This window comes from Esox lucius, chromosome 6 (genome assembly GCF_011004845.1).
Source record: "Esox lucius isolate fEsoLuc1 chromosome 6, fEsoLuc1.pri, whole genome shotgun sequence".
Lineage (NCBI taxonomy): Eukaryota > Metazoa > Chordata > Actinopteri > Esociformes > Esocidae > Esox > Esox lucius.
In genome coordinates, this window is record NC_047574.1 from 5,860,655 (window position 1) to 5,886,752 (window position 26,098).

The 26,098-nt window shown below is 43.4% G+C and overlaps 1 protein-coding gene across 10 annotated transcripts in view; it reads right to left on the reverse strand.

Moving 5' to 3' along the window:
- The window catches only part of dock1 (dedicator of cytokinesis 1), a 263,696-nt gene that overhangs the window by 53,769 nt on the left and 183,829 nt on the right, over positions 1-26,098 (reverse strand). For all 10 annotated transcript variants that reach the window (XM_034292884.1, XM_034292883.1, XM_034292881.1 and 7 more), the window contains 8 exons: positions 17,851-17,929; positions 14,803-14,903; positions 8,511-8,569; positions 7,059-7,207; positions 4,372-4,457; positions 2,894-3,050; positions 2,201-2,241; positions 1,302-1,392 (listed from right to left, as the gene is read on the reverse strand). In XM_034292884.1, coding sequence (XP_034148775.1) covers positions 1,302-1,392; positions 2,201-2,241; positions 2,894-3,050; positions 4,372-4,457; positions 7,059-7,207; positions 8,511-8,569; positions 14,803-14,903; positions 17,851-17,929 — 763 coding nt within the window. The remainder of the gene's footprint in view (positions 1-1,301; positions 1,393-2,200; positions 2,242-2,893; positions 3,051-4,371; positions 4,458-7,058; positions 7,208-8,510; positions 8,570-14,802; positions 14,904-17,850; positions 17,930-26,098) is intronic.

The window sequence follows — 26,098 nt, forward strand, 5'->3', positions numbered from 1 at the left end:
TTGGCCCTTTGGGCTGCAGCTATCTGGCTTTATAGGAAAAAGCCCTGATTCAACAGACAGTAAAACACACACCTTTCATACTATCATTTATCTAGAGATGGAGGGAGAAGCTGAGAGGGGGGGGGGGGAGAAAGTAGAGACAGAGGGGGAGAAAGTAGAGACAGAGGGGGAGAAAGTAGAGACGGGGGGGAGAAAGTAGAGACAGAGGGGGGAGAAAGTAGAGACAGAGGGGGGAGAAAGTAGAGACAGAGGGGGGGGAAAGTAGAGACAGAGGGGGGGGAAAGTAGAGACAGAGGGGGGAGAAAGCAGAGACGGAGGGGGAGAAAGCAGAGACGGGGGGGGGAAAGTAGAGACGGGGGGGAGAAAGTAGAGACGGGGGGGAGAAAGTAGAGACGGGGGGGGAGAAAGTAGAGACGGGGGGGGAGAAAGTAGAGACGGGGGAGGAGAAAGTAGAGACGGGGGAGGAGAAAGTAGAGACGGGGGAGGAGAAAGTAGAGACGGGGCGGAGAAAGTAGAGACGGGGGCGGAGAAAGTAGAGACGGGGGCGGAGAAAGTAGAGACAGGGGGACATATAGAGAAGAAACAGAGAGGGATAACATATGAGAGGGATGTGCATGTGTGTATTGAGGTGTGAGCTAACAAGGTGTGTGTGAAACTGCCTGTTTCATGTGTGTGTGTACCTGTCTGTATCGTGTTTGCGTTTGTATACCTGTCCATGTTGTGTTTGCGTGTGTGTGTATACCTGTCCATGTTGTGTTTGCGTGTGTGTATATACCTGTCCATGTTGTTTGTGTGTGTGTGTGTACCTGTCCGTGTTGTTTGTGTGTGTGTGTGTATATACCTGTCCATGTTGTGTTTGTGTGTGTGTGTGTGTATATCTGTCCATGTTGTGTTTGTGTGTGTGTGTATATCTGTCCATGTTGTGTGTGTGTGTATATCTGTCCATGTTGTGTTTGTGTGTGTGTGTGTGTGTATATCTGTCCATGTTGTGTTTGTGTGTGTGTGTGTGTATATCTGTCCATGTTGTGTGTGTGTGTATATCTGTCCATGTTGTGTTTGTGTGTGTGTGTGTGTATATCTGTCCATGTTGTGTTTGTGTGTGTGTGTGTGTGTATATCTGTCCATGTTGGGGGTGTGTGTATATCTGTCCATGTTGTGTTTGTGTGTGTGTGTGTGTATATCTGTCCATGTTGTGTTTGTGTGTGTGTGTGTGTGTGTATATCTGTCCATGTTGTGTGTGTGTGTGTATATCTGTCCATGTTGGGGGTGTGTGTGTATCTGTCCATGTTGTGTGTGTGTACCTTCAGCAACTTGGCGTGCAGCAGCAGGGTGTAGGCCGCCTCTGTGTAGTTGTCACACTCCTTGTGGAGGTCACAGAGCTTATACAGGTACCTGACAAACAGACACAGGAGAAAACAGTTACAGAACAGCCTGGATGGACAGAAGGACAGACGCAGGAGAAAACAGTTACAGAACAGCCTGGATGGACAGAAGGACAGACACAGGTAGAAAACAGTTACAGAACAGCCTGGATGGACAGAAGGACAGACGCAGGAGAAAACAGTTACAGAACAGCCTGGATGGACAGAAGGACAGACGCAGGAGAAAACAGTTACAGAACAGCCTGGATGGACAGAAGGACAGTCACAGGAGAAAACAGTTACAGAAGTCAAGCCTGGAACAGGCTTGGCTTAAAAGAGTGGAATACCCAAACCCGAGGAAGTGTCAGAAATGGCATCCTATTCTCCACACAGTCAGACACTGTCACCAAGCTGCCGTTGGTCAGAGGCAGGGGACTCCTGAGGGGTTAGGGGGCTGTTCTGGAGGCATGCTGATGGGGTACATGGTGACATTTTCCTTCTACCGCAGGAAATGTTTTTTTTATAACGCTGGAACTATAATAGTGTCCACGGAAAGAGCGGGCATGTGGTTTTAGACAAATCACACAAAGAGATTTGAGAGAGCTTGAGAAGAAAAGCGCCCCAAAAAATTGATCTTTTTGTCACCAGCGAGGCAGCGACAGAAATGTGTCAGGCATGAAAGACACCACATCCCATTGTGTTGAATTATGGTCTGCAAGTCATTGTCTGTCAGGGACCATAGCAACAATACCCTGCCTCCCCTTCACAAAGGAAATAAACACAATAGAACAAACAAAATGTCTAGTTGAGGAAGACAAGGCCGACAAACACCATCTTACCTAATGTACATCTCCTCGCGCTCTATCTCCTTGTAGAAGTTCTGAGGGAGGAAGAGGAAGATGGAAATGCTTTAATACAAAAGCAAAGTAGCACAAAAAACATAACTCCGGTAATTCATGGTATTGAAAGTTAAAACTCTTTCAGACAGTTTGAAAGTAAATCTGTCATTCACAATAACTGCCTCTGACTGGAGCAGGACCGTCCTAGTCTGTCTGCCTGAGTGAGTGAAGGAGTGTGAATGTGAGTGAATGTGTGAGCGTGAGACCGTGTGTGAGTGTGAGTAACTGTGAGTGAGCGTGAGTAACCGTGAGTGAGCGTGAGTAACCGTGAGTGAGCGTGAGTGACCGTGTGTGAGCGTGTGTGACCGTGTGTGAGCGTGTGTGACCGTGTGTGACCATGAGACCATGTGTGAGCGTGTGTGACCGTGAGAGCGTGTGTGACCGTGAGACCGTGTGTGACCGTGAGTGACCGTGAGACCGTGTGTGAGGCATCAGTGGTCAGGTTCTGAGCATTAGGGCTAAGTTAGGGATGTTAAGGGAAAGGTTAGGATAATGTTTTGGATTGGAGTTAGGGATGTTAAGGGAAAGGTTAGGATAATGTTTTGGATTGGAGTTAGGATGTTAAGGGAAAGGTTAGGATAATGTTTTGGATTGGAGTACGTAAACGTGTGTGGGAGCGAGTGTCCGTCCTACCAGCACATTGACTGTGCAGGACATGCGGTTCTCCTTGTTCTCGTCGTGCATGATGGTCCGGTAGTCCAGGAGTCTCTCCAACAGGCGAACCACCAGGCTGACAAAGGTCTCCCCTGTCTTGGCCAGGTACTTATGTTTCCTGCAGTGCTCCAGCAGACTGGAGGAGTGGAGGGAGGTGATTTGACCGGGAATACATTGGAAAAAAGCCTGTCCAGCATGTGTATATTCAGGTTTACACACACACACACACACACAAACACACCTACTCTTACAATGACTTCCATGAGAGCTTTTGTGTTGTCTGTCAGAAGACCCTTTTAAAATCCCATCTGAAAGACAGCACCTTACTATGATATCTGGTATTGTCAGGACACTGAGATTTCCCCAGATCGGAGGACAGAGTGCCCCCTACTGACCCTCCAACGCCATCTTCCACAACATTTCTCCAATCCACGGACCAACCCTACAAAACGTCAGGAGCCTGCCAGCAGTGGGACACCCTGCTGGCTAGTCTTCTAACGAGTCGATGGGTGACATGCTTTGGAAAAATGGATGCCGGAAAACGGTGTTGTACAGAGGAAGACGGACGGACAGACAAGGAAGAGACAGTGACTACACAGACAGACAAGGAAGAGACAGTGACTACACAGACAGACAGACAAGGAAGAGGCAGTGACTACACAGACAGACAGACAGACAGACAGACAGACAGGGAAGAGACAGTGACTACACAGACAGACAGACAGACAGACAGACAGACAAGGAAGAGACAGTGACTACACAGACATACAGACAGACAAGGAAGAGACAGTGACTACATAGACAGACAGACAGACAGACAAGGAAGAGACAGTGACTACACAGACAGACAGACAGACAGACAAGGAAGAGACAGTGACTACATAGACAGACAGACAGACAAGGAAGAGACAGTGACTACACAGACAGACAGGGAAGAGACAGTGACTACACAGACAGACAGACAGACAGACAGACAGACAGACAGGGAAGAGACAGTGACTACACAGACAGACAGACAGACAGACAGACAGACAGGGAAGAGACAGTGACTACACAGACAGACAGACAGACAGACAGACAGGGAAGAGACAGTGACTACACAGACAGACAGACAGACAGACAGGGAAGAGACAGTGACTACACAGACAGACAGACAGGGAAGAGACAGTGACTACACAGACAGACAGACAGACAGGGAAGAGACAGTGACTACACAGACAGACAGACAGACAGACAGACAGACAGACACACAGGGAAGAGACAGTGACTACACAGACAGACAGACAGACAGGGAAGAGACAGTGACTACACAGACAGACAGACAGACAAGGAAGAGACAGTGACTACACAGACAGACAGGGAAGAGACAGTGACTACACAGACAGACAGGGAAGAGACAGTGACTACACAGACAGACAGACAGAGAAGAGACAGTGACTACACAGACAGATACTCACATCTTCTGGAAGAGGACTTTGTACTGTTCATCCCCTCTTCCGCCCTCAACCTCGTGATCCAGCTTGGTGATGATCTCGTTCTCAAACTGCAATTAGACCCAGCAGCCACTGGTAATCAGCACAGATCGCTTTCAACTCGTTTCCCCCTTTCCTCTCTCTCCTCATTCTTCCAGCTCTAGCTCTTTCACACACTCTCCATCTTTAGCTCTTTCACACTCTCACACTCTCTTATCTGCCCTCTGTCTGTATTCCTTTCTTCAGCTCACGTTCCCCCTCTTCCTGCCACCCGACTCGCCTTGTTTCCTCTCCCCCTCCCCCCCCCCCGTCCTGTCCACCCCTCAATCTCTCCCCTCTCTGCCGGTTGGTTATTCGGTTCCCTTTCAGGCCGGCCAACTGTGAGCTCATATATTAATCAGTTCATCATCACATCGATGACTCTCACTAACTTCTCTTTATCTGCCTGTGATTGGCTACGGCTGAGCAGGATGCCAGATGAGCAGAGACATGGCAGACAGCACATCCTCTGAAATTTTACTTTCTTTTCCCTTCTTTTTTTTCCTTTCTCTTTTCCAGCTGAGCAGCGCGGGAGGGCACGGTAGAAGGCGGTAGCGACATCCGCTAATATGAAAGTTCTCTATTCTCTGTCTTCTGGTCCTCATCTCATCCCTTCTTTTTGTCAGACGCCATGCAGAGTGCTCCTCCTCTTGCTCAGTTTCCTGTCCCTTTTCTAATTTACTACAGTTGCACGTCAGGCGTGTGTGTATGTATTTGTCTGTGCGTGTTTTTGTGCGTGTGTATGTATATGTCTGTGCGTGTGTATGTATTTCTCTGTCCATGGGTTTGTATGTGTGTGTGTGTGTCGGTATTTCTCTGTCCATGGGTTTGTATTTGTGCATGTGCCTTTATTTGTCTATGCGTGTCTTTGTGTGTGTCTGTATTTGCCTGTATGTATGTATTTTTCTGTGTATGTTTCTGTATTTGCCTGTATGTATGTATTTGCCTGTGTGTGTGTCTGTATTTGCCTGTATGTATGTATTTTTCTGTGTATGTTTCTGTATTTGCCTGTATGTATGTATTTGCCTGTGTATGTTTCTGTATTTGCCTGTATGTATGTATTTTTCTGTGCATGTTTCTGTATTTGCCTGTATGTATGTATTTTTCTGTATTTGCCTGAACATCTGTGTGTGTGTCTGTGTGTGTCTGTGTGCGCATGCCCGTCCAGATCGGTCTTCTATCAAAACCCCCACCAGAGATGTATTTGCCTTAATATCTGCTGTTTTTGCATTGCTGTGGAATGATTTCTGCAGTATTTCTATGGCAGCAGAATAAAAATAAGCTGCATTGCATTAAAACAACCCAATTTACAAAGTCTACTTGATTTGCTGCTAGAATCTTAGCCAGGCGAGGAACGAGGCAGGAACGCTACCTGCCCTGGAGAAAATGGCATCTCACTCCCTGAATTTCACACAGTGAACTAGAAAGCCTGTAAAAATTATATAAAAAGGGGTCGATCCACTACTGAAGGAATGGGCTCTACTGGCTGGTGACAGCCTTCCATTTGGGATGAAGGCAAATGGAAAACATGGTTTTCTTATGAGGGGATAACTGAGTCAGGTCTCGACTGACTGAACCATCCAACTGTAATTCAGAGGTTTCCTCGACTCCCACCTGAATACCTTTACAAAACAGTCTGACTGTAATTCATGGGTTTCCTCGACTCCCACCTGAACAGCTTTACAAAACAGTCTGACTGTAATTCATGGGTTTCCTCGACTCCCACCTGAATACCTTTACAAAACAGTCTGACTGTAATTCATGGGTTTCCTCGACTCCCACCTGAATACCTTTACAAAACAGTCTGACTGTAATTCATGGGTTTCCTCGACTCCCACCTGAATACCTTTACAAAACAGTCTGACTGTAATTCATGGGTTTCCTCGACTCCCACCTGAACAGCTTTACAAAACAGTCTGACTGTAATTCATGGGTTTCCTCGACTCCCACCTGAACAGCTTTACAAAACAGACTGACTGTAATTCAGGGGTTTCCTCGATTCCCACCTGAACAGCTTTACAAAACAGTCTGACTGTAATTCATGGGTTTCCTCGACTCCCACCTGAACAGCTTTACAAAACAGTCTGACTGTAATTCATGGGTTTCCTCGACTCCCACCTGAACAGCTTTACAAAACAGTCTGAATGTAATTCACGGGTTTACTTGACTGTCAGACCGCCGACCACTTAGAAAGCATTCCTAAAGTGGTTCATTGTAGGACTGCTGATTTGGGATCAGCAATGGGAGTGGAGGGAAAATCTAAAGCAAAGAAAGCCAATACCGATGCTGAGTCTGGCCTGGTTATACCAGAACCTGGTTATACCAGAAACAGTCCACAGATAATGTAATCGTAGGTCTGTGTTATACCAGAACACTAAACAACATATTTAAAATAAAAGCCTTCTTGATACGCTTGTGGTTGCTCTTCAGGGTAAGGGCATTTGGAAATAAATTACAGACTGACAGAGTCACTGACTGGGACCGAGTCACTGACTGGGACCGAGTCACTGACTGGGACCGAGTCACTGACTGGGACCGAGTCACTGACTGGGACCGAGTCACTGACTGGGACTGAGACCGACCGGGACCGAAACCGACCGGACTGATTTATCGGCTCACTGATAGACACAGACCCGCTGGAAGCTGCACGTGAAGTGGAACTCGCACTGCATCATGTCGAAGAAGATGGGGATGGTGGCTTTCCTCAGTTCCATCTCAGGTACCAGTGTCATTTCCAGGATGGGACCCACCATCTCTGGGATGAACTTGATCTTGTGGGGCCCTGGGCAGAGAGAGGGACAGGAAATGATACGGGAATACACAGACAGGAGTAAAGTAACACACAGAGGGATGAGGGGGACGTGACAGGGAAATGTTTGAGTAGATGAAGAAAACGACGGCAATAACAACTGTTGCTGAGTAACATGCTATGCCTGACGGGGGTACATGAGTGATAACCTGATGAATGTCCAGTAGAAGATTAGGAAACCATAAAAACTGGAAATGAACACATGAATCTAAAATCCCTTATTGAGCACGGATGACTTGATCTTCGTACAGAAAATACTTGGATGACGTACGGACTGAACATGTAACCTAATAGTCTTAAACAAGGTGCTGCAGTAACAGTGTGTGAAACGGTTCCGGTGCCACAGATAAGATCTCCCTGGGGGTCCAGACATAGAGCTATCTGCCCAGATATAAGTACACAGGATTTAACCTGACGGCCGCATAGCCACGCCCCTGTTTTGGGTTCCTCAGCATTGAAACAGGTGATTTTAACAAGGAGGGCCCTGGGTCCAAAATACAGGAATGGATAATGAAAACACTAGTGAAAGAATCAATGTAACATTATGATAAGAGTTCTAATCAGGAAGTGCTGGAGGCGAGGAAAGGCGGGGTTGGATTTAAAGAGGGGCGGGATTGAGAGAGACGAAGAGATAGACAGAGAGACTCCCTGACTCTATTTGAAGGAGCAGATGAGGTCCGTACAGGCTAACTAACACCAGTCCTCTGTCTCCCTAGTGATTATCCCATTTTAACACAACATCACCAACATGAAGCCAATTAACACCAAATATGGTGTTAATTGGCTTCATGTGTCACTGTAAGCCGGGTAATCACTCAAACCCGGTTGGCTTCAGATACAGAAACAACACGGGAAACATCCCACTTCAACATATCATCAACGACCTTCTAAGAGGTACTGCAGAAAATATGAAGGATCTGTGAAGTTTAGTGTACAGGGAAAAGATGCTTGGTGGTTATCATTCATATGTCAGTTGAATTAGAGAAACAAAACACACAATGTCATTCATACTCTAACATGAATGATTAGAGTATGAATGACATGTTCAAGTCTGTGAATAATGGTTGGCAAAGAACCAATCTGAAAAAAAAATATTTGGTTGGAATTTAAACACCAATTAAAGGAGACTAATGCCACAAAGTTTTTGAGGTAGTGATAACATGAAGTGGAGGATTGTTCCACATGGAAGGCACAGTACACCACAGAACCTTTCCATTATACGGTCGTGTGAAGTAGTTTGTGTAATGCAGATGGGGATTACAGAGAGGTTTCATACCCAGATTATACCACATGTCTCGGATCTCAAAGCCAATCTGTCTTCTCATGTCCTGATACCTGGAACACACACAAATACAGTTATCTAGATATTAAAAGCATATTCACATATGTGGTGTCCCCACATGTCCTGGAACAAACAAACACATATTTACAGTACACTACAATACTTTAACCTGCATGTTCAGGGGGCCGGAATAGTCCCTGTAAGGTTATATTAACCATATTAACTGTGCAGACACAGAGAGACAATAAGCCACCCTCATTTACTGTAGAGAATGTTTGTAGACACCTGTGTGTCTTCATAAGAACTCAAGTAAGAAGTCCTAGAATCACAATCTACCGTATAGTAACAATAAATTGGTGTAAAAACACCAAGCATCTTGCATTCAGAACATACAGCGCTGGATTCCCTTCATCCAAAAGGATCCCATAAGCTGATCCCTTGGCAGTCACTGGAAACTAAAGGCAACATTTAAAACCTATATTTAAGTGTTTTACCAAGAACAATGCCATAATTGTGTAGAAACAATGGTGGGGATATAAAAAAAAAATACATTTCTGCCAAGGGTAATACTGCATTTTAATCCCCCAAAACTGGGTGAGTGTTTTGAGGGATTAGAATGCCTGGGGTTCAGTATAAAACAACGCTTTACACATGAGAGGAGGACAGGAGAACCTCTCACATTCTGGCTTCATGGGTTGAGAAGCGTATACACACACACACACACCCAGCGGTCAACTATCTAGGTTGTTAGGATTCTGCGGTAAGTTTTCTATGGTCCGGGTCATTATCTCCACAAAGCAAGGACAGGAAGTGCCTAAACTGGGGTGGCCTACACCTACACCACCTGTCACAACCAGAGGAAGACATTCACACAGAGAGAGAGAGGGGGGGAGAGATCGACAGAAAGAGGGAGGGAGGGGAGGGAGGGGAGGGAGAGTAGACCAGAAAACAGTGATACAGTAAAAGAAAAGATTGTGAGGAGAGAGTGAGGAGAGAGAAAGGTGGAAGGAGAGAGATGGAGAGAGAAGAGAGGGGAGGGGATATCAGCTGTGTTAATACAGACAGTGTCATTCTGATATTTTCCCATAAATCGGTAAGCAATTTGACTAATCACACTAATCTTATTAGATCACAGATGTTTCAGAGGTAATCTGATTGGTAAAACAGCCATTAATGAAGAAAACATCAAAATTGGTCGGCCTGTGAAAACATAGCATCTGAGAGATTCTAAATTCATAGGCTTGCGTGGTCATTAGTCAGTCTCATATTCTCTGTGAATAAATAGGAAACAAGGTTTCTGGCTGAGATGGGGGAAAAAAAACACACACAAAAAAAAAACACTTCACTTCATTCACAACCAGATCTGAATTAATTCCTGCATATACTCATAATTCCAAGAACCATTTGTGGGAGATTAAGCAGATAATTTAGGGAAATTTACTGACATTTTGCAAGGCTAGGCATTAAAATATGCATTAAAGATATGTATAGGGCAAACAATTTAATATTTTAAATGTTGTAATTGTCTACTTGAGGTTACTGTTAATGCCTGATCGAATTTGTTCGTGTCTTTTCTTTTACTCTCATATTTGTGCTGATTTTGTTTTTATTCATTTTTTAACTGACTTACCCATGCCAATAAACCACCTCAGAAATGAACTGAGAGATTTGTTAATGAGATGTCCTCATTCCACAAACCTCAATATGTCCGACCCTATTGAATACATGGACCCAAACCTCAATGTGTCCCTCCCTATTGAATACATGGACCCAAACCTCAATGTGTCCCTCCCTACTGAATACATGGACCCAAACCTCAATGTGTCCCTCCCCTACTGAATACATGGACCCAAACCTCAATGTGTCCCACCCTACTGAATACATGGACCCAAACCTCAATGTGTCCCACCCTACTGAATACATGGACCCAAACCTCAACATGTGTCCCTCCCTAACTGAATACATGGACCCAAACCTCAATGTGTCCCTCCCTACTGAATACATGGACCCAAACTTCAATGTGTCCCTCCCCTACTGAATACATGGACCCAAACCTCAATGTGTCCCACCCTACTGAATACATGGACCCAAACCTCAACATGTGTCCCTCCCTAACTGAATACATGGACCCAAACCTCAATGTGTCCCTCCCTACTGAATACATGGACCCAAACCTCAATGTGTCCCACCCTACTGAATACATGGACCCAAACCACAACATGTGTCCCTCCCTAACTGAATACATGGACCCAAACCTCAATGTGTCCCACCCTACTGAATACATGGACCCAAACCTCAACATGTGTCCCTCCCTAACTGAATACATGGACCCAAACCTCAATGTGTCCCTCCCTACTGAATACATGGACCCAAACCTCAATGTGTCCCACCCTACTGAATACATGGACCCAAACCTCAATGTGTCCCACCCTACTGAATACATGGACCCAAACCTCTGACAGGCCCACACCAAAGACCCCTACCTCACACAACAGCCCCACAAAGACAACACTACTCTGAAGGGAAGGAGGGCGGCTCGGTAAATTGTCCACTGCCCTCCCGGGCCCTTCAGCCAGGCGTCCAGCACACCCTGACATTTTCCAGGACAACAGAAGCTGGTCCGAATTCAGAGAAGATATTGATTGTTTTGCCAATATCTCAAGAGATGCGTAATCTCTGATAGGACAAAACTTGACAAAAGATAAAACACACACACACTCATCTGTGAGCTGGTTAAAGGTTAATACATTCTTTCTCAGGGTCCTTAGTTGTCCATTTGAAGGGCACAGCTATGGTTCTGGAACTAATCTGAGTGCAAGGGAGCGTCCGTCCGCTGAATGTTTCTCTGTGGACTATTATACACAGTAGCCCAACCATTACTACAACAACTAAGAGCTCACATGGAGCCTCCGTCAGTTGTGCTGATGCCACCTTCTCTCTGGGCCAACCTGTTTCACAGGACCAATCAGGACTGGACAGGCACTTTCGGCAAATGCCAGATGGGCCAGTATGTTAAAAATGCCCAAAATGTGTAGCCATGAACAAATCCATGTCAGCCTCCTCTTCAGTCTGTGAGAAATACTCATCTCTGCTGGGTCCTCTTTGAGCTAATATAGTTTCCGACAGATACATGTAGACAGACAGAAAAACACATCCAGACATACATCGAGACAAACCGACACATCCAGACATACCGATAGACAGACACATCTAGACATACACAAGACAGACATATAGACAGACAGACATCCAGACAAACATCCAGACACACAGACAGACACATCCAGACAGACACATCTAGATATACAGAGTGTTAATCTCCAATATTAAGAGGCAATGGTCTTATAGCCACTCAGATAGTCAATCAGTTAGCTAGCCAGGGAAACGGGGAGAGACAGAGATTGAACAAACTTGTCTTTTTGTCTTACTTGAGATAAGTACAAACAACAGTATGTGGAGTATGTGCCCTTGTTACAATAAAGTTTTAATATGGATTCACCATGATGTGTGAAGACTTTAATATCAGTAACAGGGATTTGAACCCACAGATGATACAGGAAATAGTGCCAGGCCAATATTAATAACTTAATTAATAACATTATTAGTAACATTATTAATAACATTATTAATAACATTATTTGATTATATATGCCTAAACACTGGATCACAAGGGGTCTTGAAGAGGCAGGCAGAGCCAGATATCAGGAGATTTGAAAGGAGGGAGCAAGAGGAAGAAGGACAGAGGGATTGACAGAAAGAGAAAGATAGAGGCAGAAAAATAGAGAAAGAAAGACTGTGTGCCTGGTTATTATTTTTTGCATAGAAACACTTGACATACTTGGCTACAGAACAGACTGAGTGGTTACAATGCAAATACTCCAGATAAAGGAAACCATTCTGACTACTACACAACACCACATAACGAATAGTTACCGCTAATGACACATTCCTAAGATACTGCACCACACCAGATAACGGAGTTACTGCTAATGACACATGCCAAAACGAATACACAACATCACACAACTGAGAGTTACTGCTAATGACACATGCCAAAACGACTACACAACACCACACAACTGAGAGTCACTGCTAATGACACATGCCAAAACGACTACACAACACCACACAACTGAGAGTTACTGCTAATGACACATGCCAAAACGACTACACAACATCACACAACTGAGAGTTACTTCTAATGACACATGCCAAAATGACTACACAACACAACATAACTGAGAGTTACTTCTAATGACCCATGCCAAAACGACTACACAACACAACACAACTGAGAGTTACTGCTAATGACACATGCCAAAATGACTACACAACACAACACAACTGAGAGTTACTGCTAATGACACATGCCAAAACGACTACACAACACAACTGAGAGTTACTTCTTATGACACATGCCAAAACGACTACACAACACCACACAACTGAGAGTTACTGCTAATGACACGTGCCAAAATGACTACACAACACCACACAACTGAGAGTTACTGCATCTAGATCTTGTGAGAATTTTTCAGACAAGGGCTCTGACAGTGAATCGCAGCAAAACAAAAATCCCAAAACATTTCCAGACGTCATGATCACAAATCTAGACACTATTGCCTGGAAGACCATTGAACAGTAATACACTCTCTAATGACTAAAATTCAATTTGAAAACCATACAAAAATAGTAACATTTGAGGGGATTAATTCTAGAGTGGAGAGTGTAAGAATGCAGGTCACAAAAAGACCCAGTAAGACTCCACAGAACAAATAAACAACAACAAAATAAACAGCACTGTGACTGGAAATGTTCAACAAAATAACTGAGCCAAGTCATTTCGTCTTAAGCTGAGAGTACACAGTGGCAGAATTCCTGATCACTCTGACCAACATTGGTCTTAACACCAATGTTAATGTAGTCTAAATCTGCCTGCAACATTTGTACATTACACTATTTGCAAATTGTAACAAAACAATGTATACACTATAAAACTGTACAAAGAAAAAATATATATATAACTGCAAGAAACATAATATTTGAAATATTGCTTATTTCTTTGAACTCGGTGGGTATAAGGTTAATATTGCTTTTGTCCTTGATATCTTTTTGCATGTTTATTAATGTTGTTGTTTTTGTTACTTACTTTCCCATGCCAACAAAGCATCTTTGAATTGAACTGAATTGATGGATACATTTTGTTTTACTTTAATGAGGTATTAATTAAAGAGAGGAGAGGGAGCAAGATACAGATAAAGAGATAGAGAACAAGAGGAGACTGAGCAAGAAATAGAGAGATAGAGAGAGAGAGAGACAGAGAGAGAGAGAGAGAGAAAGAGAGAGCGCATTCCTGTTTTCTGCCCAGAAACACTTGACATAATTGGCTACAAAGCAAACTTGTATTGGCTGGACTATAAACTCTTTCTGCTGAGTTATATCTCTTTGTAGGCCCAATGCAGTTAATATTTAGAGAAGAAACCATTCTGTCTTTCAGTTTTTGAAGACATTTCATTAAGAGTGGATTTTGCAAGATTTCTCATATGACGTAAATGAGTTACATAGGAACAGGGTTCAGTACTTGAGTCCAATCCACCCACAGTCACTAAATGAGATATGAAACTGTAACCTCACCCACACCTAAATAACTAGCGTAGGATTAGGAAAAAATAAAAGGACATTGTCTCTGAAACCGTCAGAAGAAAGAAGAGTTTCTGAGCCATTTCCTTTCCAGCACTTTCAGAGCCAAAGCGCCTCCTTACTTCGTACCTTCCTAAGAGTGATTAGGTCAGAGACTTCAAGTCATATTTAACTTTAGAGGGAAAAAAAATTTAGCCCTTAAAACAGACACACAGTTTAAGGTCAATCAATCAAAAGAATGTAGACAAAACAACCGGCGTCCAATTAGGGTCATAACACTGTGATTAGGGAGCGCTTGTAACCGAATGAAAAGGCCCCCTGCTGTGCGTCGGTACTGTGAGCACCAGGGAACAACGCAAAAATGACCTCGCTGCCCCGCCCATCTATAGTGAGTGTTCCGAGAATAACGAGCAGCCCGGTTTCCCCTCACACAGCCTCCAGTAAGGCTATAGGACATGACGCAGTCTTCCACAGAGGCACCTCTGTCGTTCATTATTAAAGTGTTTTAGGGGGAGACACTATCACAATGACAGCGCTCGGGGGACTGAGTGTGTGAGTGTGCGTGGGTGAGTGTGTGTGTGTGTGTGTGTATGTTTGTGTGTGTGTGTGTGTGCGTGCGTGTGGGCGAGTGTAGTGATGTACTCACTTCTGGAAGATCTTGGCTCGTTTGTCGCTGGAGAAGTTCTCAAGCTGCAAGGACTCCTGGGTAAGATACGCCACGGCCAGGTGGAAGTAGTTGTTCCACAGCTGAGAAGAGGGAGGGGATTGGAGAAAGAGGAGGAGCCGGGGAGAGGAAAGAAAAGGAGTGAGAGGGGAGTAAGATATCCAGCATTGTTTGACAAATTCTCCTTTCCAAAATAAGTTGAAAAGGAAAGTTCTGAGTGAGGACCAGAAGCGTTCAATCTGCAGTGGTCTCTTAATTTTAACCCTTCTGTTCCTCACTCAAAACCTTCCTTTTCGACTTTTTTGGAAAGGAAAGAAAAATGGGCAGTGCTCTCTTAATTTTTTCCGTAGCTGTATATCTATCTATCTATCTATCTATCTATCTATCTATCTATCTATCTATCTATATTAGCAGTACCATACTCTATATTATATGTATATGCAGATTATGTAAAAACACATTTTATAAATGTTTGTTAATTGGTAGCTGAACTCAAATATATTTAAATAATTTTTTTCTGACCAGGGAGGCAACGATGAGCCTTTTCTATGGGAACTTAGCGAGGGACACATTGAAATCCCACATGGTAAATAGAGTCCACAGAGATTATAAACTTCTTTTCTGACGAGAATGTGTTTTTGCTGCGCCCAGATATAGGGTTACTCCAAGCAGAGCAACATTCTGTCAGTGGTACTAGAAATGAAAGAGGTTGGGAACCCCTGGTGTATAATCATAACTGGGTTAGCCAGCAGGACAGCTATAACCGTTGACAAGAATTAGGCAAGCTGAGCTGAGGCTAGCTGAGATGTTATATTAGAAAATGTCTGAAATGACTCCAATCCTATTAGCTAGCGTTGGCAACAATGCGTCTGAGACGAGGGACCGTGAGATTAGTATTCTGAAACGTTGACATAACATTAGGCTAATACTTCAATGAGTGATCAGGCAATTTCTGTCTGGATAACAGGGAACGGTTAAAGTCTTGGAATCCACATGACTACTGGAGGAACCTGTTGAAATGTATGTTGCACTCCAACGCTACCATCCACACAAATTCATCCCCCCGGAATACTAAACATAGTACCGTAAACCAATATTTAGCACGAAAAGAGAGAGAGAGAGAGAGAGAGATGGAGAGAGACAGAGATCCATATTTTAAGGAAGGGAGATGGTGACTGAGATACAGTGTTTTGTAGGAGGATGACATAGCAATATAGACGCAGTGTTTCATAGCCATAACACTCTCATCCTCACCATCTTATCCATAAACTATAGTAGGCTCTCCCTTCAGACACTCAATTCCCAATGTACATACCCACAGGCTTCAGAATAACCCCGCCCCATCCCAAACTCACACACACAACCGCACACATGCAAACAAAACCCCCACAGACACACACACACCACGAACAAAAGTGCACAAGGCGCACTTACACTCAATCCACCCCCCCCTCCCAAAGACAACACACGCCCACTCACAACACACGCGCACTCACAACCTACACATTCCGAACACACACGCCCACTCACAACACACGTGCACTCAAAACACACACGCCCACTCACAACACACGCCCACTCACAACACACGCCCACTCACAACACGCCCACTCACAACACACGCCCACTCACAACACGCCCACTCACAACACACGCCCACTCACAACACACACCCACTCACAACACACGCCCACTCACAACACACGCCCACTCACAACACACGCCCACTCACAACACAACACACATCACAACACACAAAACTTAGGTACATTTTTTGTCGTTAATTTAGATAATGAAAATAACTCAAATGACAGATTTCTTATTTATTGTAATCAGTTCATGGCTTGAAGGCCTTAGAAAGCTGGTGAGACCACTGTCACAGTTTCCAGCACTAAAATTCTTCCACAGCAAAAGCAAAAAGGAAAAGAATCAGCAAGGCCATGCTCAGAAGAGCATTTTTAAAATATTCACAAAATGGCATTTGAAATTACTCTCCATTATGAATCCACGTGAGTGTCCCAGTCAAGTGTTTTTATGCTAATCTGCTCTTAGCGCTGTAGAGTCCAAGCACTTGGTTATGAGAATTCTAATAACACTGTGAGACTCAAATGGCGCCCTAATCTCTATTTAGTGCACTGCTTTTGACCAGGTCCAGACAGGCTAAAAAGGGAACAGAACGCTATCCAGGACACAGCTGTCTGTGGCTCAGATTGGCTACCTGGAAATGTCAACCCACTACATTATTCTCTAGCCCCGCCTTTCCCCACCCCTGTCAGTGGCCTTTAGTTCTCTGACACAATTTGACAGACGTGGAGTCACTTTGCAGTGTCTTACTTTGCATTAACAAGCCTAGAATGTCTCAAAAGTGTGTTCTACATTTACATTTTAGTCATTTAAAGAATACGCTAATTCAGTGGAACACGCTAATTCAGTGCGACTGACAAGCAATTAGGGTAAGGCGCATTGCTCAAGGATACAGCAACATATGTATCAGTTTGTTGGAGATGGGTTTTGAACGAGCAACCTTCCGGTAATTTGCACAGTGCTCTAACCAAAATGTTCTTTACCTGCAGATCAGTAAAACACTATATATTTATTTTTTCTCTTCAATAGATTAAATTGAGTTGCCTTGCATTGTAGCGGCCTTTGGCGTTGGCCATGTTGGATGTGACCAACACGATACCACGGGCCACATTTGGTGCATTCATTTCAACGGCCCAAAGTGACCCAATGTGACCCACATTATGTTATAAAATGTAATGAAATCTTAAACCCAAGCTCTAATCATCAGGCCCAAACAACAGAGCGGTAGATGGGAGGCAAACAGTACGTAACTTAGAACCTAGTTTAGAACAAAAACAATGTCTGTAAATAAATATGAATACACTTCTGGACCAATCACAAATTGGCCACTGATTCCACTTCTGTAATGGGCAGCCTGGGTATAAATCTGGCCCACAGATTCCTCTACGACCAATAAACACACTAAACACTTATGTCTTTCAAATATTAAAAGGTTCAGCATCTCACCTGAAGTTCAAAGTTGGTTTGATCCAGGAACTTCTTGTTCAGTACAGCTGCATACTGATTTATGGCCCTCAGGAACACTCTGAAGAGAGATAAGAGAAATGGGATTTAGATCCTGCTTCTTGTACTGATGGGTTAGGCTGTTTGTTTAGAATCAGCTATTTATTTAGGTATTTATTTCCCTCAGAGGAGTTACGCAGAACGGCAGAAGAACTTGTTGCAGCTAGATGCATTCATTGGTGAAAACAAACGGTTCTTGGTCTTAATACAAACGTTATTGTTTCCAAAATAACTTGCCACAAACGAAGGAACCTGACATAGAATAATGTATAGCAGACACGTGATATTTTTGTAACATTATTTGTTATGATAATGTGACATCATAAAAATATAATAGCAAAAAATGTATACATTGCCAGTAAAGCTGCCTCTTAAACCAGGCCTGGCTTATCGTTAGGCCTGGGGAATTCCTATAGGATTTTTGTTGCAAAGGGGTGGGAAAATGCTTTTTTCAGTAACGACTCAAAACACTTCAACCCAATCAAATTAATTTCTGGGGAGGGGCTTATACAGGTGCTCATAAGAATAATGCCTTCAGTGCAACAGTAACTGGCTAAGTAAAAAGAGCAGCGAAATCAGAAAATCCCATCAGAATCTGGGAATGTATGTTGCGCTTGTGGTGATCCATATCAGTCTTTGAGAAACAAACATAACCTTTTCCTATGTAAATTGTTGTTATTGCAACCAGACTACAGACTTGCTTTGGAAGCTGTAATAAGACCGGCTATGCTGAATGATGGGTTTCTAAATTAGATTCAGCTGTGTCATTGAACAGTACAAGTACAGTAAAACAAAATGCAGTTAGCATCTAACCAGAAGTGCAAATAGAGGAGGGCAGAAAATGCACAAGTTTTAAGTAAATGTATATTACCAGTGGACTGTGTAGACGAGCAATACTAAATATGCAATAAGGCAAATAGAGAAGGGCAGGCATTTTACAAGTATGAGGTGTACTGTTTGTTACAAGGGGGATAATAGTTGTTCGGGCACAAATGGCAATTTGAAAATGGCATTCATGATGTGCAAACGAGGGAGTGATGTTTTAAGGTAGCATGTGCACCCGGGATGCAGAGACAGCAGCAATGAGGTCCCGAGGTAGACATGCGTGTGTAACAACTGTAAAACATGCAGGCACAGTGGCAATTCTTAATGCGCAAAGAGGCAAAATGAATGTACAAGGTGTATGTGCAGCTGAAATGCAGGAAGAGCAGCAGTGAGGTTCCTGAGGTAGACATGTACATGTAACAACTGAAAACTTCCATTCCCAGGTATAGCAAGGCAGTTTCAGAGTAGTACAAGGGAGTAGTGCACCAAGGTCCCTGAGTGGTGGGGTGGGGGTATGTTGAGGGTCTAGGAGAGGTCCTCAGAGATGTGGACACCCAGGAATTTGAAGCTGGAAAAACGCTCCACCTCAGTACCACTGATGATGACTGGGGCAAGGCTGCAGCCTTTAGAGTTCCTGTAATCCACAATGAGCTCCTTGATTTTCTTTGAGTTGCGGTTTTGTGAGGGAAAAAGCTTATTCGAAACTCTGAATGAAGAGAGATGTGCGGCAGTCTCAATCCCCAGATGTACCAAAAGATATTCGCCTAACAAACCATAGTCTGTAGGAAGGCACACCAAAACATCGCTTTTTTTCAAAACAGCATTTAAGCATAAAAGCTTAATTGACTCAATATTATGAATAGAGCACAGTTCTTCCAAAACAGAATTACATTACGTTACTACATTAAAACAGAATCCCCCATTCTTTGTAGCAACTTAGGAAGGAACTAAAAACTTTGAGGAAATGTGTTCTATCCAATTAAAAGAAATAGTGAAACCAAGGTAAGCCCGCCGTGACTTCACACATTAAGTGTATTGATGGCCTATAGCAAGAATCAAACCTAGAATCCTTATATATTGCAAGCAGCATGCTGCACCGATTGAGCTATAGAGGACATCATTGCTGCTCCAAACAGGTTTCTATGTTTGTGTTCAAACCATATTGAAGAGATACAGCTCAGTAAGGGGAGAGTTTTTGTTTTACTTTCAGTGATAGTATTTTATTTGTCTGCATCAAAGCTGGTGGACTTGGGTGCCTACAGCACAACAGTTTCAAAATGAAATTTCTGGTGGTTTGTGAAATCTATTTGAGTTTGGCTAGTTAATGACAATCGTCTGTTTATATAGGACATTACCAAAGACAGAGTTCAAATTCCATGCACGACAAGCAATATCCCTTCAAACTCAGGTAATGGGGTTGTTTGTCTGCAATGTCAATCTTCCTAATTTACTGTAGCGTGAATCATCTGGATAGATCTGTAGCAGCACTGACTGTTGATTTCTGTGAGCCAGACAGATGATTGAATCACTAACAACACTGACTCTTGATTACTGTGAGCCAAACAGATGATTGAATCACTAACAACATTGACTGTTGATTACCGTGAGCCAGACAGATGATTGAATCACTAACAACATTGACTGTTGATTACCGTGAGCTAGAGAGATAACTGAATCACTAACAACATTGACTCTTGATTACTGTGAGCTAGACAGATGACTGAATCACTAACAACATTGACTCTTGATTACAGTGAGCTAGACAGATGACTGAATCGCTAACAACACTGACTGTTGATTACTGTGAGCTAGACAGATGATTGAATCACTAACAACACTGACTGTCGATTACTGTGAGCTAGACAGATGATTGAATCACTAACAACACTGACTGTCGATCACAGTGAACCAGACTGGAACACAGTGTCAGAGTACAGACAAGACTTATTCAAGATCAATATCAGTCCCCGATTTGATTATTTAAGATAGAATTGCATGAACAAATAGAGACCTTCAATCCAATTTGAACACAGCATGTATCAGTAACAGACGTAACTAATGGAAGAAGGAAGAATAAAACGGTTGTGCTAAATGGACTAGATAGAGGTTGGGGAACATCCGTAGTACTCTTCAGTGGATATTTACAGTAGAAATCAGGTTAGATAAAATGACTAGTTACAGAAAGAAAAAGAAAACATTCACAACCCTGGCAGCACCACTAGTTTCCAAACTACCAACCGGCTCTGAGTGATATTGATCTCCATTCAAGCACATTTTCAGACAGAAAACACCACATATTAGTTCAAGCATTTATTAGAGAACTTATGCACAACTTCTGCCCCTCTGGTGTAACTCATTGCCATCACGTGATCGTGTATACGATATAACCAACAATAACTTAAACCTTGATTATTATTATTAATGCAATCCCCATGGCAATCAATCAGCTGATGCGTTGCTGACCAACTACCACTCAGGTTCCCTGGAGGAACTGGCTATGCTAAATCATCAGTGTAGAAATGCTGTACATCACAACTTTGGGATGGTGTCTGTATCAGAGGAACGGTTTCCCCTACTATATGCCACTGTGTTAACTGGCCTGGATCAGATTCCAGACAGATTCTTGAAGGACAAAGCAGGTGTTCATATTGCTCCTATAGTATGGACAATTCCCCAGAGAAATGAAGGTGGTTGAAGTGCTCCCTCACTGCAGAAAGACCAGTAAGCCTGCTGTAGGGAATTACAGGCAAGTCGCCATTCTGACCCCTGACCTGCTGAAGAGTATGTCATCCAGAAAAATCTCCGGCATGAATATTCAGAGCAGCCTATTCTACTGAGACTGGCCTTAGTCATCTGTCTGCATATTAGTCAGAGTTTAGAGCAGCCTGTTCTACTGACACAGGCCTTAGTCATCTCTTTGATAACAACCGGTTTAAGAGTGAGAAAGGACACTTCACTGGCAGGGTTATCTTGACCTTCAGAAAGCCTTTCAACACCAAGGACCCTAGCCCATACTGTCGGCCTAACTGAAGTGTATGGGATTAAATGAAACAGTGGTGAAGCACTTCAGAATTTACCTTATAGGGAGAACCCAAGTCTGAGAGATAGAGGCGGGCCTAGAAAGAAAACACACGGTGTAACACAGGGCCACATACTGGGATCTCCACTGTTCCTTCCAGTAATACTGTATATTAGCTACTCAACACTGATGACTACGCGTTGCTGCTCTCTGGAAAGAACACAGCGAGCCGACAATCAATACTTCAACCTCATAGCAATAGTTTGATTTGAAATGTAAACTCACTTGAGTGCTTGACTTGAGTCCCAAAACATTTCTTTCTTCTTGCTGTTGCAATAGATACGTTGGGCATTGTATTGGGATTAGCCATTTGTATAGTGCCCATCTTAGGACAACCTCAGCCTGTCTTTATAGGTCAAAAAAGACCTTCCTCCCCGTACAAACATCACCCCTCCATTCTCCATCCTACCTCCCTGTAGCGACTGACCTGTGGAAGAAAACCAACACCCAACACCAACACCCAACCCCCAACACCACTCCCTGGCAAATCATACAATATTCAAGCCCAACATCCATCTCCCTGGCTGCCTGAATGGTATCTGAGTCCAAGGTAAGAGTGCTTGGTTTCAGGAGTCACCTTAGTCATTAGCCATGGAGGTGAACTGTGCCAGAGCCCCTCCAGACAACCTATTATCTGGCAATTTATCGCTCTCTGAGGCAGAAGGGGAAACCTGGGAGTGTCCTGTGTCGAGTGATTAGGAGCGCTGAACTCGGATCAGGTCCACGCAATATCACTCATTGTAATCTAAAAAGGCAAACTGATCCAAAATCAGCATTGCCACTCTCAGACGACTGATACATAGGACATTACGTTCTTAACACCCCAGACCGGCTCCAAGTAGCAGCCGATAATCACATTACTAAAACCCTTGCTCCCTGAGCTAAGCCGGGTCTCCTCTCTCCGCTCCCCTACTCCAAACCTTTACTCAATTTTCTGCTGCTGTGAGCAAGCATATATATATATATATATATATTTATTCAGGTAAAGGGGTAAGTGTGTCCAAACTTTTGGCTGGTATTGTATATATAAATACACATATATATATATGATACGCCTAATGCCTGGCTAATGGTAGAGTGTGCTCTCATCCATTGCCCCTGTCCACTGAGAAATATTACTGCTGCACGTCTACCTGGATGAATGCTGAGGCACCCTGAGTTTACACTCCAGCACACGCGAATCAAATGAAATCAGAATGGATGTTTCGTTGTTTTTGGTTTTTGACATTTTCACGGCAGTGTTGAGAGAAGAGCGTCCAGGCAGAGGGCTGACTTTCCATCAGTCCAGGGCACTGGCGCGTTTGGGGGAACGCATTTCATTGTGGCAGAATATCATCTGTATGATTAGACACAAATAAAACAATATCAGTAAGAATACGTAGGCGTGCTGGGTCACTAACCAAAATAATCTTGGTACGAATCCTCTACCCGACAAGCCCTTGAACAAGGGAGTTAACCCTGATTGTCCCAGGGTAGCTAGCCGTGACCCTCAGGTACCGTGAGCCTCTCAGAGAGAGGGGAACATGCAGAGAGAAAAACCACATTCCCATTCTACACCAACACGCGTTCATGTGCATTACAGGACAAATGTGAGCGCTCTATATTTGACCTTTCCTGACCATTACTAGTAATCAGAGGGTGAGGGCGTGACGGACATGGCCTTAATGTGATGTAGTCAATCTGAACCCAAACCCTTTTGACACAGGTCTCAGAGGTCAAAAGGGTTTGGGGTAAGACTATCCAACGTCCTCCCAAATATAATACTCCACTACAGTGAACTATTTTACAATTTTAACAAATGTGTCCCACGCCAATAAAGTTATTTTAATTGAATTGAAGGAGGAGTGAGGGAAGGACAGAGGGTAGACGGAGGCCAGAGAGCGAGAGAGAACGAGAGAGAAAGGGAGATATTAAGGAGAGACAGAAAAAAAGAAAAACACACTTTACCCCTAAATATCATAATCTAGAAAAGAGCTGTTAAGTAACACAACACCTAACGGAAAGTGATCCTCAAACCTTACGTAGCAAAGCCCACATCTTCTGAAAGATGAACCTAAAGTAGAGACACCAAAGCCAGCAATTTCTGGGGCTCTGTTCACACACCTAAACCGACCCCATTGAGCACCCCCATTGAGCACCAGGATATCATGGTTAAACATACAATATGTATATCTGACCTGCTGGAAAGAATCAAGCAGAAAACCTGAGTAAATGTCAATGTTCCCATGCTCTAAATAGAGAGTACACAGAGGCAGAACCCCTGAACGCACAGACTGACTTAATATTTATACAAAAAAGCCTTGAGTACGTCCAGACTTGTACCATTATTGTGGAGAGAGGCCACCATGATAAGCGGAGACGGTCAACTTGCATGCACATACAACGCACACATACAACTACGAAACCTCTGAATTAAGTACAATTCTGTACTCAAATGGACCCTTGCCTGCATATGGAAGGCTTTCCTCAGACACATTTCCGTTCAGAGATCAATAAACCCATGAGGTCACTGAAACGAGTGGAGTCAGATTGTATTCAAGGAGGAAATTACAGGGCACAAGCATTAGAGGCACTGACTCTGACCAAATGTGAGCCTATTTTTTTTCGCCAAAATGTTATCTTGGAAAATGCTAGCTGCTGCCTGTGTTTTACTGACGGTTTCAACTCAAGCATGTTTGATCATTCCTGTGTGTATTGCCCAGAATTCATGAGCCCACGTGTGACAAAACAAGGATCATCGGTAAATGCTCTGTTTTCATTTATTTCTGAACAGACAGGAATAATTAGATATGTTGGGAAATGCACTGTATTACAAAGATTCTCCATGACTCAAGCACCCACAGATATTATTTCTTCAATTCTCTATGTTCTCCCCAAGGTCCCAACAGCCTAACCAACACGTACTGTAATAATATTAAATCAATACATTGTGATCCGTAAGCCCATATTTATGGGGTTACTGCGTAGATAAACCTGCTTCGGCTTTTAGGCTGCTACAGTAATATTTCTAATTATATATGAACATGTCAATAGCTTTTTTTGAATTGCAAAATGTCGATTTAGTCTAGGCCTTCATTTTTAGCTTGACAAATGTCTCTGATAAGTGATGAGCAACTGAGTGAATGAGCTTCACCTCCACGTATAAACCCTGACAGAAAACACAAAGACATATAGGGTAAATACATTTACATTCACCCAAATCTACTATATGAAATGACCTTTTGACATGTAGGATGCTACAGTGCCACTATAGAGCAGAAATATCCACTGTTTGTATCCATAACTCATACTAGTAAAACATTTGGATCAGTCGTACCAACAGTTATACAAAAAACTAATGATAATGAACACACCTCAAATCAAGCAACCATCTCGGGAAAGGCCTACCTAAACTAAGACTCAGTTACTAAAATTTGACTGACTCATTGTTTCAAAACACTTTATCTGACCCGAAGGAACACGATGGCACTGCCCCCAACAAAGTGTTCCAATGTTCACTGACCACATGTAGGTCTGCAAAGTGATTTATCTTCATTATAACCATTCGACGACTCAGAAGCTCAGTAACCACGGCTCTACGAAGGAAGCCTACAAATGATTTACACTGTCACAGCAGCGTAAAAGACCAAAAAGACTGGTCCTATGGACTTGAGCACAGAAACCTTTGATGAACACTTCTGCTGAGAGAAATATATATGCTGTCTGACAAATTTACTGTACGTAACAATGAATTTCAGCTTGCTCAGTGTGAGAGTTGTCAGATCTGAAGTGTGATTTCTGGGTTCGACACAGGCCATGGGTGCTCAATGTAGTTTATGCGCATGCAGCAATGGATCTCGGCTTTCAGGTCGAGTTCTCCACCCGCCAGGCAATGTATAATCTTTCTTGGCACAAGCCATTCTGTGCAAGCACAACATTTTGGCACTGATTTAATGCCATAGACCAGGCTCCCGAGACAACACCGGTAATGCAAACACTGCCCAAACAGTTCGGTATAAACAAAGCTGAACACCCTAATCTTTTGTCAATGTGTGACCACATTGGAGAAACACATTTCAGTCAGATCATGTAGGCCCGCAAATATGCGGTGACAAAACGGCAACCAGCTGAGCACAAACAACAACAACCGGCTGAGCAGAAACCCTAACCCTAAACAATGTTATCTAAGTACACCCATTCATGAGCTGTTTCTTCTGTCAATCAGCCTCTTACATCGACAGGGATACTTTTTTGTCAACTCTGTGTCAAGTTTGAGGGCTTACTTGGATGCACAGATAGGATAGGATT